Source organism: Festucalex cinctus, chromosome 21, assembly GCF_051991245.1.
Source record: "Festucalex cinctus isolate MCC-2025b chromosome 21, RoL_Fcin_1.0, whole genome shotgun sequence".
NCBI classification, from domain to species: domain Eukaryota; kingdom Metazoa; phylum Chordata; class Actinopteri; order Syngnathiformes; family Syngnathidae; genus Festucalex; species Festucalex cinctus.
Genome location: NC_135431.1, coordinates 19,840,687 through 19,858,975, shown reverse-complemented (window position 1 = coordinate 19,858,975; position 18,289 = coordinate 19,840,687). Strand labels below are relative to the sequence as shown.

The following is an 18,289-nucleotide window of genomic DNA, read 5'->3' as shown; positions in this document are numbered from 1 at the left end:
TGTTGGTGCACGACATTCACTGGTATTGGCCCGTGAATGCTCTGAACCAATAGCAGGACACCTTTTTCATGTTGAGGAAAAAAAATCTTAAGTATCAGTATGGCCATTTATATATAAATGAAAAAGGATATGCTTAATAATTGCCCGGTACATGCTCCAAAAAATCCCAAACTTGACATGTATGTTTATAGTCAAGGCCTGAAGGTATCTCTATGACAACATTCAGTTATATATGCAGCGCCACCTCGCCCTTGAGGGATGAAAAAAAAATACCCCACTTACGGTATTTTTACAAAAATTGTAAACTCATTGTAAGTGTGATAACTAAGTCATTTATGAATATTCTTTTTGTTTCCACCACTCACAATTGTCCACTGGCATCAGACCGATCCAAAAGTATGTACTTTTTCCATTTTGTTTTATTTATTTTTGATTGCCCCTTTCAGGGTTCTTGCAGGAATCACTCAGTGAAATTTTAGACCTTTTTTAGACCTTTTTAGACGACTATGAGAAAAATTTTAGACCAACTTCACGACCGACCGAAGACCCCTAAAAAAAAAAAAAAGGGGGGGGGCGTCACATATTTGATTCTCAAAACCATGTCAACTTGCAGGGCTCTACACTAACATTTCCACTACTAGCACTGGTGCAAGTAACATTTTTAGTTGCTCGCACAGCACAGGATTTGGTCGCACCATTTTTTGTGGAGGTGTAGCATGACTTTACGCATACGCAACTCGATATATTTGCAAAATACTTGATTGGAACACAAGTTTTGCCTGCAACAGCAGTGGCTATCAAAACACGATTCATTTAAATATTAAAAACTTATAGTGACATTTGTTCCTTGTAGACGTTAATCTTAAAACAACACAAATTTTTACGGTATCTTCAAACGTGTTAAAAAACAACGAAAATGTCTTCTATATTTTCATATTTTGAATCAATTATTTAAATAGACCGCAACAAAGGGCTGGGTGATATGACTGAAAAATGTATCATTTAAAATATTTATTAGTCGTTACTGACAGTTATAATTGGGTTGTGTTTTTTTTTTCTATTCAAAATAAGGATCAGGAAAACAAAAGGCTGATAATTTGAAATATAAATATTTAACCTTTAAAAAGACACAAACACAATATGTGCACAGTGTGAAGTATTTCAGAAACATAAAAATTTGAGACATTAAATAAACCTACCGTCCAGCCAAAAGAAATATGAAGCCACCTTATGGAACAATAAATCTATCAAACACATTTTAACCACTTAATATATCAAAAAAATATTGCCAAAAGTAACCTTCCCTTTTTATCAACAATTTTTCTTTTTCTTTTGCCATCACATTCATTTTTGGTTAATGTATGACGTCTTTTTGTTTTTTTTCTATTAATTTTTTTATTAATCCGAGACACGATGATGACCACGGAATTACTGCTATTTTTTTGTTTTTGTTTTTTTGCTGTGGTTCATTTTGAGTTTGATGACGTTCATTGCGGGCACGTCTCAGTTCTCCTATCTGCTTGTCATGCTAGTTGTGTACATTGACCGGGGAAAAAAAAAAATAGAGACGCTTGCGATGTGCTTTTAGCTTAGCTGGTGTGTTGTGAGACATACCTGTGTGAAGTTTGAATTCATGCATTGGATCGTCATGGGAGTTATTTTTTTGAGTCGCGCGCAGTACCAACACCGGGACATACAAGTACACCGAGAGGACTCGATAGCCAAGGGAAACACCGAAATGTACGGCACCGGCTACTGCTACTGTCTGTTGACACTTGCTGTGACGCACGCGCGCGCGCGCACACTATCCCATGCCATAAGTTCGTTGTTCACCACCCTGCCCGTTTGTTTTTGTCCCGGTAGTGTTAGCTTGACATGTTGAGCTCGGGATGTCCGCAGAAAGCGACAACGATAATTTCTCCCCCTCCTGTTGTCGTATTTCGCGGAAAAACAAGCCGCCGCCGCGCGTCACATCTCACTTGCACCGCCCCACGTACCTTAGCTCCCGCCCGCCTGAACTACGTTGAACTACAATGCAAACGCACCCCTTCAAATGTCTCCTTCCCTTTGAGCACGCAAATAACAGAAACAAAGCAACACACACGTTTTTTGTTCTTTTTCTTTCTTTATACAGAGCAGACACTTCTCGGAATGTAAGGAACGGATGTAAGAATTTTAGACTTGGGTAAATTAAATTTTAGACCTAGGATGAAAATATGGCTGTTTTTTAAGACATTTTAGGCCTAAAATTTAACTTTCTGAATTTTAGACTTTTTTTAGACTTTTTAAGACCCCACGGGAACCCTGCCCTTTGCACAACAAAAGCAACATTGTGCATTGAGTACAACGAGCGATGATGTGTATATAAACTTTTACAAAAAATACCAATCAGGGCAACTCATTGCCTAAAAATAAAAAAGGACGCTGATTTTTACAGGTCTTAACTCTTTGGCCGCCATAAACGTCATATTACGTTTAGCATAAATCTAGGGTATGCCGCCAAAAACGTTATTTGACGTTAACTATGTTTTTCAATGGAAACGGGTGGAGGAAAGCCTTGGGCAGCTGTGCTCCAAGTATCAAGCCGAGGGTTACTATAATGAGTATTCCTGGCCACGAGATGGCTGTGATGAGTCTTTTGGACAAGATCGGGTAGGAGACAACAGTAGAAGGAGAGAGGCTGAGCTTCGACCACGTCCTAAGGCCCCACCGGCTAGCGATGCTAATAACGTCCTAAGGCCCCAGCGGCTAGCGATGCTAACACCGGATAAAAGTGGTGCACAACGGAACACGTCTGCACAGATGACGTTTCATCGGACGATGACGACTACTATGGGTCTGATGCAAGACACTCTTGGACAGTCTTTCGTCCTCCAAAGAACGTGAAGGTAAGCGCTAACATGCTAAGAGATTGCTAGTATTACTTTCCTAGCCTTTCGGGCAATCTGCTAGCAGCGTGTGTGTACTGATATACTGATAATGTACTGATATACACTAGAACATCTATTCCCTATACAAACGTGAATGTATATTTTATAGATCGTGCTCACAGCAACGTCTGACCGCTGGTTCTACGACAAAGAAAGGTTATAAAAAAAATAAAAAAAAATAAAAAAAAGTTTTCAATACACCGCAACAATAAAAGGAAAGTCTTTCGATAGTATTGTAATTGTATTTTTTTTTTTTTAGATGAAAGATGAGACTTCAATCTTTCATTTGGTAGTATCCGCGTTTCCATAGTCCTAACACAACATTTTCTGTGGAGCTTGAAAGATCGGTAAAATTCTGTAAATCAGCTGGCACTATGGGGTTACCTTTTCCGAAAATGGCTGGCAGTCAAAGAGTTAATCACCAAAACCCGTTGAGCTTGACACACACACTGGCAAAAAAATATTCCACGTTAAGGTTTATTATGCCATTTTCAAAGAAATTCTGCTTCCAATATACCAGTACCCCAACGTGTCAGTACCACAACGTGCAAGTACCCCAACGTGGCCCGGGCTGCGAGGGCCCTTTATAGCTGCTCACAGCTCTAGTTTAATTTATTACTGCTAAATAGTGTTAGTGCATTCCTTTGCGGAACGCTGAATGCTTTTATTTTGTTCAATAGGATGCGCATTGTAAAATGACGTTTCTTTACTCCTTGCGAACCAGAAACGATAATGTGTACTTTTCAGATTAAGAGCTACTTAATTTTAAACAAGTAACTTGCGATCTTATGCACATTTTAAAATTGTAAAATACAACTTGACGCCAGTTCCCACAAATGCAGTATAATTTAATTTATTACTGCTAAATTGTGTTATAGCGACTCCTTTTCACAACGTTGCATGCTTTTATTTTATTAAGTTCCCGGATGCGCCGTGAAGCCGCTCTAATGCCAACACATCGATAGTACTTTCAGTTTCATTTCACCCGACGGTGCGTTACTGCATTACTGCACCGAAACAGAAGACGATGTTAGACTTTCTTGGAGTTGCTGAATAAAATACAGTACACCTCACATCAAAAGATCAAGTGGCTTGGAGTCACTCCAAGTGACAAGACGGCATCCATTCGGCTCTTGGCTCTTACATGGGGTTGAGAGAGGATACCCATGTAGCAGTTATGCTGCTGTGCTAATCGCGAACACCGGTGATACCGAGTGCGTTCTGTCAAAGCAGGCAACTGGTGGAAGTGCTCCACCGTCCAAACGGCTCCTCCACTCGAACATTCTGCTCCTTAAGCATTGTGTATTGTAGCTCCAGTGCAGTACAGTGCATTTCTATTGGGTAATTTTGATGTGGACGTTTCTGCTGCTTCGCGACTGGAATTCTCTAAGAGGCTTTCCAAATAAGGAAGCGGTCGTTAATCGATCGTTAAAAGATTTAGTTCCGTTAAAGGAACTTTTAGTTAACGAGATAATAAAGCGACAATTTTGACACCCATCATGTATGTATGTTTGTATGTATACATATACACACACACACACACACACACACACATACATATATATATATTAGGGCTGTCAAAGGTAAAGTGTTAATAGATGAATTAATCACAGAAAAATGTCGCATTAATCACGTATTAACGCATATTAATCGCACTATTTTTTTGACCGCACTTGAGCCTTGAACGGAACCGCGGATGGTTACATTGAAGGCTGCGCAGGTCAGTGATTAGGTCAATGCACGGCATTTCCTACGCCTGTTGTTCCAAAATGAGCGGGGTGACTCCAGTTGGTGTTATGGTAGTGATTCATTGCATGCGCTAACCTTGAGCGCCCTCTTGTGACCTGGGGAAGCAACTGTGAAGAGTGAAAATAAATGGCCGCGAGCACATTGCCACAGAGCCGTCTTAGTCGTGTGTATTAACATAGCCCGTACATACAGCTACCAACACCGTTGGTGTGCTCGGTGGTAAATTTCGCTTTAAAGAACACCCCGTCGGGACTTATAAAGATAAAACAAAAGTAATTTGCGTTTAATTAATTAATAATTGCTGAATTGCACCCAATTGATATGATGCTTTTACGTTTTGAGCAATACAAGCATGCATGCAATTGCGTACATGCATTTAATCAATGTTTGCAAATGACATTCAGATAATAAAATGCGTTAATGTCAAAATATTATGGTATTTTGTCTTTATTTTATATTACGCGAATACGCAAGTAATTTAGCTGATTAATCGTGATTAATCCAAATTAAAAAGTGTGATTAATCAGATTAAAAATTGTAATCGTTTGACATCACTAATATATATATATATATATATATATATATATATATATATATATATATATATATATATATATATATATATATATATATATATATATATATATTAGTGATGTCACGATACCAGAAATTTAGTAGTCGATGCCGATACCACTGAAATTCCACGATTCTCGATGCCATTTCGATACCACGGTAAAAATCGAAAATAAGCAATAAATTCTGTACTTCAACACACTCCTTTATTAGAAGTGAACAATAAACAATGATCCTGTGTGCTTAAACAGAACAATTGGCATGTAGCTTTAAAGCATTAAATTAAAATACTGTGCATGTACTAGCTAAGTACAGTAATAGCACAAATAATGCATCGAGCTTACAACAATCTACTCTGCCATAGTATTCAGAAGCCATTTGAAATTAGAGAGAGTCCTTATATGACATAAGGGGCACAAGTGTCTACAAAAAAATAAATAAATAAATAAAAAATAAGAAATATTAAGCAAAGGTGTGTTTCTGTAAGAGGTGTTAATTTGTGGGATCATTTTGGTAATGACTTGAAAAGATGCAAGTCAATTGTTGAGTTTTAAAAAAGCGTTTAAAAGTAAAGTTCAAGAGGATTATTGTAATGAAAGTGTAATGAAAATTGTATATGTGAGTATGAGGATGTATTATTGTGTATGCCTAAGAAATTCTTGTACATACGCTACTGACTAATGTACGTATGTTTAAGTGTAATTGTCTACACGAGCAGGATTACACATTCTTTTGTTGTAATGTAATAATTTACTGTATTTAATAATGAAATAAGTTAAAGAATAAGGAGTAGGACTAGATACATTTTTAACTTCTTCCTACTCCCTTTGGACATGTAAACCATCACAAATAATTGCTATGAGTTTCTTCTTTAAATTATTATTTGCTACCTGTTTATGTTTATATGTTATGTTTATATGTTCAATAAATAAACAAACAATAAGTACTAAACACTAAAATACTGTAAAATGAAAAATGCATCACAGAGCATGTAGCATTAAAAAAAATATAAAAATCTCATACTGTGCTTATTTACCAACCAGTTGCAGCACGTAGCCTCACACACACAAACAAACAAAATAACGAATAACGTTTGATAAATTATTTGAGGGTTGTTTAATGTTACTTTAGGTGTTTCAGTAAATTGACTGCCTGGCAACTTTACCTAACTATTATGCGGGACAGACGAGTCTGAACATAACGCTAACGCTAACGCTAACGTTACTTCGCAAAGCAGCTCATTGAGTGTGGGGTCATCATACTAACGTTGTTAGTTCAACAATGATAAGACGGGAATTCAAATGCACTTGCCTTGAATTCTTTGTACAAGTCTGGATGTCCATGTTTCGCTAAGTTGGATGTGTTCCCCTTTCGTTTGCAAACGGTTTCGGCAACTTAATCCCTGCGCATCAACCTCAAATCCAAAGTACTTCGATACGCGACTTTGGTGATTTTTCTCCTTAACTAATTGAGGGGCCGCTGCAGTTGAAGACGACACAGATGTGCGGGCTACTGTCATGTTGCACGCATGTTACTTTACTTCCTTGTTATTGTCGCAGCGGGAGGGTAGTCACGTGACGTCATTAGACGTAACGTGGGTTGCCAGATAAGCGCCCATATCCACCCAGTTTACATGATGTAAGCTTGTGTGAGTGAGTGCCTGTGGGATTAATATAAAAAAACAAAAATATATATATATATATATATATATATATATATATATATATATATATATATATATATTTGTGCTGTCAAACGATTAAATTTTTTTGAATCTGATCACACTTTTTAATTTGGATTAATCGCGATTAATCAGCTAAATTACTCGCGTAATATAAAATACAAATACCGTAATATTTTAACATTAACACATTTTATTATCTGAATGTCCTTTGCAAACATTGATTAAATGTATGTACGCAATTGCATGCATGCGTGTATTGCTCAAAACATAACAGCATCATATGAATGATATATATATGTACACACACACACACACACACACACACACGCACCTGTATTTATTAGTGGTGTAACAAAAAACGATTTGAACCAGCAATCCGGTTTTGAGTTTAACGATGCGAGTGCACCGGCACATGGACTAATGAATCGGTCTAAACATAGCTTGAACCAACCGGTGCCCGGTCAAGACATTATAAATTGATTTCATGCTGTTGATACAGCCACTCAAAACAACCAAACAGTCAGAGAGTGAATGAGGTCGCGGTTTTAATTTGCTTCTGAGCTAGTTAGAAAATCCCTCCCTATTTGGCGCCCGATACCCCTGGTAAGATCTTTAGAAAAAAACAATTATCAAGTAGTCAGACGGAAAGCAGAAAAGATCGGCCATTGGGTTACTTTTTAACAAGTTGTGAAAATTAGTGAGATACCAGTAATAGGTTGGAAAATAGAGTAAGTAGTTATCTGTGGACACTTGAAGTCATTTCAAATAGCGACTTCCATCAACAGAAAACATGGTACGACTGCTCTTACCCTCTGTGAACACCAGTTTGCCCTTGTCATCTGAGGAGTAGCATCCTATGTACTCCTGGATGTCTGTGTGCTCGTGGTTGTTGATTCTAACACAATGGTTACCAGTCGCTGTAGCCAGCCAGCGAATTAGACTTGTCTTTCCCACAGAAGTTTCCCCCTGGATCAGCACCGGATGAGTTCTGTGATAGATGAAGCATCAGTGAACGAGATTTATTGAGTTTTTTGCTAGCTCAGTATAAACTAATGTTAAACAAATAACATTTCATTCACAACAAACTTGTTTCCAATCAGTTAGGAATAATTTCTCAAAAGTTGTAAAGGGAGGTTGAGAATGAACACAATCTTGTTTTTTTTTTTGTTTTTTTTTGTACATTCAGTTTTTTTTTCAGTGTTACATTTCCTGAAAAAGTCTGGCGAGTCACAGCAGATTGTACACATACTGTACATTTGTATTCAGAATAATGAGTGTGAGATTGTTGGATCAAATTGTGCTGAATCATACAGCATCATGATGAGCTGAATTGTATCATATTTGCATCGTATTGCTAAAGTATCTTTAACGTATCGGATAGTTGGTCATATTGAGAAATGTATCATGTCGGTCAACGACCAGAGATGCACAACCCTAGTGTTGGGGGGAATCAATTCACATGAGAATTGAGATTCTCATTTTTTACTCGGGGAGTGCCAAAAAAATAAAAATTGATTCTCATTAGAATCATGATTCTCATTTAGAACGAGAATCATGATTCTCATTTCGAACGATTCAGAATCCATTTTAAATGTCCCAAAATCGATTTTATTTAAAGGGATTACACCACAGTATTTTAAGCCCTTCCAAAAGTTAACTATAGGCATATATTGATTAAATTTTACCTTTGACACCATGGCTATGCAATTTTTTATGAAATATTAGGTGATTTGGATTTTCCGGTTCCAGGTTGAAAATGGCGACAGCGTAGGAATATCGCTCCCCGATAAAAGTTGAGAATACGCCCCAGAAAACACGAGCATGAGGAAGCTAAAAGCGCTGACTGTGACAACAATATCGGGGCTCGGATTATGTTAAGAAAAAGTGCCAAGATACAAACAGGAAATGCTAAAGGACGTGGAAAGGCAAACGACAGGAAAGCTAAGCTAGCAGAGGAGCTAGCGGGCTCGGAGCCGGAGAACATTGAACTAGTGGAGGAGTTAACGAGTGAAACCGCGCAAGTACACGGTAAAATGGCTGATTTGGAGACCGTCCTGAGAGAGATAAGAGATTTCAGAAGGGAAACAGCTGACAGCTTTAACGGAATTCGTGAAGACCTTCAGCTAGCGTACGGCAGAATCGATGACATCGAAAAATGAATAGATGACGCGGAGGAGCGAGTTCAAAGTGTCGAGGAGGCAGCATGTGAGCTTATCAAACTTCAGAGAAAGTTGGAAGAAAAGATGATGGACCAAGAAGGACACGCCAGGAGAGAGGATATTCACCTACATGGGATTAAAGAGGGAGGAGCAGAATCGATGAGTGCATTTGTTGAACAGTACTCGGGGAAAATTTGGAGCTGACGGCGACTTTTGAGATAAGCGTGGAGAGGGCACATCGAGCTATCAGCCCCCGCCCCCCGGATGACGGGCCGCCAATACATACAAAGATAAACTACAGGTCTACAGAAGAAGGAGGGACCTCAAACATAAGTGGGTTACACACAGACACAAAATGTTTAAAAAAATTAAAAAAAAGTGTACACCGTGTGTGTTTCCCAAGGAGAAAAGGTAGTTACAACAGAGGTGCTCTACTGTATATTAGGGGTAGGAATTAGGTTTGGAGAATGGAGAATTTTCTTAACTACAAAGAGGGATCGGGGAAGTTGTTTTGTTTCCTGTGGTAGCAGATGGATAGGGCCATAGAAGAACAGGAGGGCCCCTAATTATTAGGCACTATCCCTCAAAGCTGGAAGCAAACTTAGAAAGGGTTAAAAAAAAATCAAAAACCGCAGTTTTGGAAATAATTTATGTTGTTTTTTTTTGTGTTGTTAACTATGGTTCACAAAGTTCTATTGTTGTAGCAAATGGGGTGGTGCGAAGGGTGGTTAAAAATTGTGTTCTGATATGTCAATACAGAAGGACCAAATGAAAGTAGCCTCGTTTAATGTTAATGGGTTGAGCAACCCCATTGAGAGGAACAAAGTATTAAGCAAAATGAAGAAAGAGGGAGTTGGGGTGCTCTTTTTACAGGAGACCCACTTGACAGCTAAAGAGCATGAAAAATTGAAGAGAAATGGTTATGATCAAGAATACTCATCATCTTACAAATCAAGGCATAGGAGAGGAGTATCAACGCTAATATCAAGTAGAACCTGTTTCGAAATGATAAAGACAATTAAAGACAATGAGGGTAGATATGCTTTGGTGATAGGCAGACTGGAGGGTGAATTAGTTTTCCTACTGAATGTGTCTGCACCCCCAGGATCGGAATGGGATTGCTTTAAAAAAAAAACAAAAAAAACAAAACGTTATTCAAACTGCTTTTAACTCTTTGCAATCCGCCGACGAACTAGTTCGTCATGTGACACCCGGTGGGCGTCACCCGAAGACGAACTAGTTCGTCAAACGTGGGTTTTTTTATGAATGGGTGGATGAGACTCTTGGGCAGTTTCCCTCTGAATATTAAGCCCGTGAAGCACTGTAGTGACGAACTGTGCCCTCTTGATGGCAGTGATGGTCTCTTTACACGAGAAGGATGTGATTTCCTAGTAGAGGCGGAGTGTTGTGGAGTGGTGGGGGCCGGTGGCTGGGGGAGAAAAGACGAGTGCTAACGGCGGCTAACCGGAGGCCGCTAAAAACAAAAGCTCACGCTTTTGAGCAGAGCGTTTGTCACGATCGGTCAAGAGATGACGAATAGAAAGATCAAGGAGCCGGATTCTGCATAAGAGAGTGTGAAAAGCGACAAAAACGTCACGGGCGCCCACTTCAGAAGCCACCGCCTCCGGCGTTCTCTGAGACACGGAGTGAAAGTTTGCATCGTCGTATCTCTGACCAGTCCACGTCATCTGACGAGGAATCCGTGACGAATTTGGCGAACTCGAGCCGCCTTCACCAGTTGAACAGATCAATTCAAGTGTGGCAAAGGGAGCAGCAGCAGCGATTTATCCCCGAAAGCTCCTGGAAGCCCCGGAGGTAAGCTAACGTTTAGCATTCTGTAAATCGAGTGATCACAATTGTACTAGTTCAGTATATTGAATGTGACAGGGATGAAATGACTTGGATGGATGAGAATATTCACAGACATGCTTCTGTATACTGTATGTGCAATGTCTGTAACCTCGTACTAACTAACGCATGTTGCACAACATTCGATTACAGTTGGGGCAGCGTACACAAATGGCCCCTTCGCAGTCACACGCAGTGCGACCGAAAGGTAAAAAAAAAAATCACAATACCTTGCAACAATAATAAAAATTAGATCTTGATCACAGTATTTTCTGTAATTTTCAGAAGCAGCTACAACACTGGCAGAGGCACAAGCGTGTGAACATCTTGCCGTGTCCCCCTTGAACGCAGAAGAAAGCTTCACACGCGATCACACAAAAGACACTATTGGGTTTCAAAACAAAACCCACGCACCCACTCATGCATGCATATTTTGTAAATAACCCCAAATTTGTAAATAGTTTATCAAATGTGAAAAGGGAGCTGTTATTTCCCTGTATAGTACGTAAATAGCGCACACGCACGAGCACGCACGCACACGCACGAGCACGCACACACGAGCACTCACACGCACGCCCACACACATGCACAAACATTCCTGTAAATGATCAACATTTTGTAAATAGTTTGTGAAATGTGAAAATATTGCTGTTTACACACGCTATCAGATATGTAAATAAATCCTTATTTTGCTATCAAAAACACATTTTAATTTTTTTTTTTCATGTTTTATGGAAGGCAAGGACTGTTGAGATAATTGAGATGTCACTAAACCAAAAAATATTACTGTAAAAGTCACTGTTTTGCAGAAAATGCATCATTTCACAAAAAGCTTAATTTCTCCTTATTTTGCCCGAGATTCTTGAATTATGTCAAATCAAGCCATTTTCAAATGATGATTACTAAAGAACAGAATAAGGTAGCATCATACTTTTTTTTCTAATGAAAGAGGAGACCCCAATCTTTCAAACGACACCCACCATGTCTATTTAGTCATAGCACACAATATTCTAATAAGCATTGAAAATGGGTGAAAATATGCGAAATCTGGTGGGATTCTGGAGTTACCTTGTCAGAAAATGCGTGGGATTGAAAGAGTTCATAGAGGGGGGGAGGGGTGTTAATAGGAGGGGGTGACCTTAAACGGAGATTAAACTCAACTGGACTCATCGGGAAGATAACAGCAAAAAAGTACTGTTGCTAAAAAAATTGAAGGACTTGCTATCACAGTCTGGAATTGTGGACACTTGGAGGGAACTAAACACATGTGGTTTTCAGTTTTAGAAACAAGGTTTTGTAATCCAAAAAAAAAAAAAAAGTATCTACTGTGGAGAAACAAAATAAAAGCAAGCAAGCACTCACATTCTGCAGTAGGTGCGTTCAATGACCACGCACGCAGTAGGAAAGCTCAGATATACATAGAAAAAGCTCAGATGACCGATTATTGTTTTGTTCAGTTTTGTTCCAGATGTTTGAAGTTTAAATATCTGCTTACAAAAAAACTTTTTGAAGAATCTCCACGTATTTAAACGTCAAACATTTGGAACACAGAGTTTTGAAGGCTACAGGTGGACTAGTTTTCCAGATAATGCTGTTTAAAAATGGCTTTTCAGAGCATGATTACAAAAACTAAACTACCCTACATTCAATGATCTTTCATGAGACATTGATTGACAATAGAGGCCAATATTTTGGATTTTACCTATTAACAAATGTGTCATTTTCATCATTTTCACAGGACATTCTGAAATGGTCAAATGGAAGGCATTTGATGAAATGAAATGACACAGAATGGTTTTTTTTTTCTGCTGCTTGTCTCCTGGAAAAAGTGAAAGTGAAAGTGCCTACCCTGCAGATACCACTCGAGCAAGGTCTCGTAGGTTGAGTTTGACTGAGGGTGTGAGAATGTAGCTGGGATCCAGCCTTGGTTCCAAGTCTCCCCGGGACACCCAGTAGCCCTCAACTGCCACACATGGTTTGCCTAAGGGAGCCACAATGGGCTGAAATAAATAAAAATAGTGAATAAGTGTGGATAATTATCTATTCAAGCTGATTTAGTTTCATTATAGGGGTGGGCGATATGGTATCACGATTCTTTTAAGCTGCTCTATGTAGAAAAATTAATTTCAAATCACTACTGCCACATGTGGCGAAAAAAAAAAACTGCACACTGCATTCTTTACGTGCCCGTTGCACACACTTGTACTTGTACTTTATTACTGAAGACTCAGGCTGGACTCGTCATAACCAATTCGCTATTGTTTACAGAGATAAGAAAAGTTTTGATATGGCCGTGAATGCTCTTGGCATGGTAGCGTTCACATTCTGCTAGCATGCTGTAGCTATAATAGGCTATAGAAGGTGCATGATGTCACCTCCGCAGACAGAAGTCAGGAACCTCGCACCCGAATTCAGTCTGAAAACTATTAGCCAACGGCTTGCAAGAGTACCTAATGTGAACAGCTAAGGTGTTAATCTGCTAATTAAAAGATGTTTGAGTTATAAATGGTCAAATAAAAAGGCTATTGTAAAGACATTTTTGGGCAAAATCCTACACAGAGCAGCTTTAAAAATAAAATCACAATCTCAATTTTATCACAATTTTTTTTACATATATTTTTCGACTAACCTTCACATTTCTGAACATTTTTCTAACATTTTAAACATTTAAAATTTATATTTATATTTAAAATTTAAAGAAACAACAAGACATCTTAAGCCAACTAAGCTTTCTGAACAGGTTTTAATTGTAATAGTGCAATTTCTATAAAATAGTGCAATTGATGTAAACTAAATGGTAATAATGAACAGCCTCAGTTACTTCTTTCCACAGCTTGCTTGTTTTTTCATATGGAGTGCCCTTGGTAAATGACTGTTACTGTGGATTGTGTTAGCTTGGAGCTGCTAGCGGCTGGTCTCTGTTTGTTTTGGCTGTCGGCGTCCAGTTTCGGATGCTGTCTCCGCATGTGATTAAACAGGTTCGTTGTGTTGCCATCTGACATCCGAACGGAGTCTCTGCAAACTTTGCAAATTACTTCTGTCTGCGCCTTGTCCTCTGGGGAAAAGCCAAACCAATGCCACACTATGGAGGTGGACTTTCTTTTGGGGACCAAATCGTTATCACTTTGGCTTTCCGCTATACAAACAAGCAGGGAGGCCGGAGTGTGACGCACGAGTGCACTGTGCGTGCTGTGATTGGTTGGTCGGGTACACGTCGCAGCTGTGGTTGATATTCTCCCAGACTACAGGAGGCAGTAAAGAGTGCCAACGGTGTATGAACAGCGCTTAACAACACAATAGAAGTTGAAAATGTTTTTTTTCCTCAAACTATCGGCAAAAACAGTTTGGGATGAATGGGCAAAGTAAATAAAACAGAGAATTGGGAAGTAGAAAATACAATTAACGATAGCGTTTGCTCGTCCGCAACTCCGCATAGTTTACAAATTCTCGTAGGTGCGCATGTGGGCAATGTGGACGTGTTGCAGAGGGACGGGGATGCTGAAATTGCGTCATTTCGCATTGTGGAGTCGTGTGGGCCTCATGGATGCGTCGGGCTCCAAGATGGAGGAGTGCAACCGTCACTTGCCTTTGGTGCCGGCTGGCGTGGGTTCGCCCGCCTGGGAGACCATGTAAGTTTGTGTTTGAGTGAGTGAGTGAGTGAGTGAGTGAGTGAGTGAGTGAGTGAGTGGAGGGAGAAAAAAAACAAAAACAAAAAATAGACCTCACGGATGTGTCAAGCATAAACCAAGCTTGAGCCCGCATAAAGTTGAACTGTATAGAATGTGCCCTACAGACGATCTTGACGATCTTTCAGCTTTATGAGATTGTCAACACATTAAAGTCCTTAATATCTAATATTGTCGTATCGTGCACCCCTATTTCATTATTTGTGTAGTTTTTAGATAAGAAAAAAAAATCAGTATAGTCATAAAAGGGGAAAATTACAGTCAGTCCTATAACAAAATCAGCAAAATCAGTGTCTTCACATTTACAGTGATTGCATGCCATTACAATGAAGGTACAGAACAACTTTCTCATTATTCTTACTTGTTTGAGACACTTCGTGTTTCCCTTCAGAATGTGCTGACAAACCAGTTTCTGGACCACGGGATGAGACATCCTGTCCAGCTGAGTTAGAAAGCTGAGGCAGAAACCCTGAAAATATGAAGTAGGATATTATCACCAAGTACAAAGCAATGCTACAGCCCCTTAACACAAACGTAAGTAAAAGCAGAGACATTCTGCAACAACACAATGTGAACAATTAATTAGTGTTTGAATTACACTGGTGAATGAATGTGCTCTCTGGCTTCTTACCTCATAAAGTGAGCGCTGCACAACACTGCATGGGTTTGCTGCCACGTACTTTAGCGCCCTACATAGTGTGCGCAGGCTATAGTGGGGTCTTCGACCTGTCGCATCCACAAGGTGTGACGTGGCCTCCTTTCTTACTGCCAGGTAAAAACTATACATACATTCAGAAGTGCATTAATATAATGAACATATGGTTCTTCTTAGGAAAATAAAAGATCTGATTAAAATCGATTTTTGAGTTGACTTTCCCAATTTAATAGTTTTTATTTCACACGTAGTACAAGTTAGAGGTGCGGTAAAAATCAATGGTTTACTGTTATCCTATTAAAGCAGTGCTTCTCAAATAGTGGGGCGGGCCACCCAAGGGGGGCGCGTTTGACCTCGGGGAACATGCAATTTTATTTTTTTAGTTTGATTTTTTTTTTACTGTCCTAGAATAAAGTGCAATTGCACCTCCACTACATTAGGGGGCAGTTGTGCTCTCATTATTGGCAGAGTGTGCGCAGGGAGCATTCGCTCGGTGGTGTAGGGATTTTGTTTGCACTGAGCATGCGCGCTTTGCACACAGCAAAAAAAGAAAGAAAGAAATCAGCACAAATTATTACATTTTTGTTTTGTAGATTAAAGTTTTTTTGTTTTGCTTTTTAAATATTGTACTCCTGAGTTAATGTTGGTGATCAGTTTGAATGCATTATTATTTATTGATTTTATGTAATTTTATTTTTCCGTATCATATGGTTTGACATGGTCAGTCAAAAAATGTTTATAGTTTAATTAAGGATTTAATTTTATTTGTGAATTTCAGATGCACTTTAAATCTTTTCTGTTACAGTTAATAAAGCTATTCTTTGTTGTAAGTTGGTCCATATTTCTTTCTTTTTTTTAATTCTCTTATAAGTTAATACGGATACAGTGTTATGCAGAGGTGTATGACAATTTTATAGACAAATGCTACTATTTATAGTAGCGTGGGGGTGGGGGGGATGTTTTCTTCTTACTACTGGGGGCATGGCAGAAAATAATTGAGAAGCACTGCATTAAAGCAATACATGACTTGTGAAAAACTAACCAGCTATTCTGTGAAATGGTTCATTTCAACTCTTCCCTGAAAAAAATGCCAACTTATGTTGAGCAATTATGATTTTATAGCACTTGTTATGAATATTTTTGCATTAAGTACTGTATCGGGCATTTCGGACAGTCACGTGATCATCTTGACGTATCGCGTGCTTAAAATAAACGTTGAATGAATGACAACAAAGAACTCACGAGGAATTATCGTGTCCTACAGCGGACATCAAAGGTGGAACTTCGCCTTACAACAAAGAAGCGCTTCTTCGAAAGCCATGGAGGACACGCCAAAGATATGTTTCCAACTGAAAGCCGGATAAAACTGGCAGATCCAGCCGTCGGCGAGTCCAAGTGGATGGTAAACATCCGGGTGACTTGTACTCTGCTAGGCTAAGCTACATGTCGTGTGCTAATCACGCTTTAGGTGACATTCGGAGCGGCCACCCCCCCACCGTCCCACCCTTTTCCTTTTATCCTTTCCTTTTATTATTTTTTTGAACATATAAACAGATGAACAGCAGAAATAAAACAGAAAACAACAACAATCAAAAGAGAAGAAAATCCCAATAAAATAATCATTCAATCAATCATAACTTACATGTTCAAAAGGGAGTAGGAAGAAGTTAAAAACTTATCTAGTCCTACCCCTTTTACTCAATATATTTAAACTTATTTCATTATTAATACAATTTTAATTTACTAATTATTAAAAAAAAATAAAAAAAAATAATAATAATAAATGATATATATAATCCAAGTTATATATATATATATATACATATATACATACATACACACATATATATATATATATATATATATATACACACACATATACACATATACATACACACATATACACAAGTGCACTTAACATATTCGCATTTATCAAAAACATATATACATAAATTTACTAAACATATACCATAATACCTATCTAGATCATTTACACATACTCACATGTACATTTTTCATATTCTGGTCTGACATAGATAATTTTTTTGAACTTTACTTTTAAACATTTTTTTAAACTCCAGCATTGAGTCACAATTTTTCAGAGCAATTTCCAAATGATTCCACAGATCAACACCTTTTACAGATACACACCTTTGCTTAATATTTGTTCTTGTTTTGGGTTTTTTGTACACACTTGTACCCCTTATATCATAAGGACTGTGTCTAATTTCAAATAACTTCTGAGTACTGTGGCAGAGTAAATTGTTATAAACTTTATACATTATTTGTGCTATTTTAAAATCCACCAAGTCATAAAATTTCATTGCATTTAATTTAATAAATAGTGGATGTGTTGGTTCTGTATATTTTGATCCATTAATAATTCTTATAGCTTTCTTTTGCAATTTGAAAACGGTGTTAGTATTTGTTTTATATGCCATTCCCCATAATTCCACACAATAGGTCAAATATGGTAATAATAGTGAACTATATAATATATATAATGATTTCATGTTTAAAACATCCTTACTTTTATAGAGTATCCCTATGATTTTTGACATTTTCCTTTTAACAGTTTCTATGTGTGGCTTCCAACATAATTTATCATCGATAATAACTCCAAGGAATTTATTTTCATTATTTCATTATTTTTCTTTCTATTTCAATTGAATTCACCATAATTTTAACTTGATGAGTGATTTGTCTAGTGCCAAAAACTATGAACTTGGTTTTATTTAAATTCAATGATAATTTATTTACATCAAACCATTTTTTTATTATATTCAATTCATACTCCACAGTAGTCAGAAGCTGCTTCAGGTTTTCTCCTGAACAATAGAAAGTTGTATCATCAGCAAATAAGACACTTTTCAATATTTTTGAGACATAGCAAATATCATTTATGTACAATATAAATAATTTAGGGCCAAGCACAGACCCTTGGGGAACTCCATGAGTGATCTTCATGTGTTCTGATTGTACATTATTAAACTGCACATACTGAT

The 18,289-nt window shown here is 38.0% G+C and overlaps 1 protein-coding gene across 7 annotated transcripts in view; it reads right to left on the bottom strand.

The window, feature by feature from the left end:
• mdn1 (midasin AAA ATPase 1) overlaps positions 1-18,289 on the bottom strand; it is a 437,529-nt gene that overhangs the window by 319,722 nt on the left and 99,518 nt on the right. For all 7 annotated transcript variants that reach the window (XM_077510806.1, XM_077510808.1, XM_077510809.1 and 4 more), the window contains exons 21-24: positions 15,261-15,408; positions 14,991-15,098; positions 12,792-12,943; positions 7,746-7,924 (exon numbers count right to left, since the gene is read on the bottom strand). In XM_077510806.1, the coding sequence (XP_077366932.1) occupies positions 7,746-7,924; positions 12,792-12,943; positions 14,991-15,098; positions 15,261-15,408 (587 nt within the window). The remainder of the gene's footprint in view (positions 1-7,745; positions 7,925-12,791; positions 12,944-14,990; positions 15,099-15,260; positions 15,409-18,289) is intronic.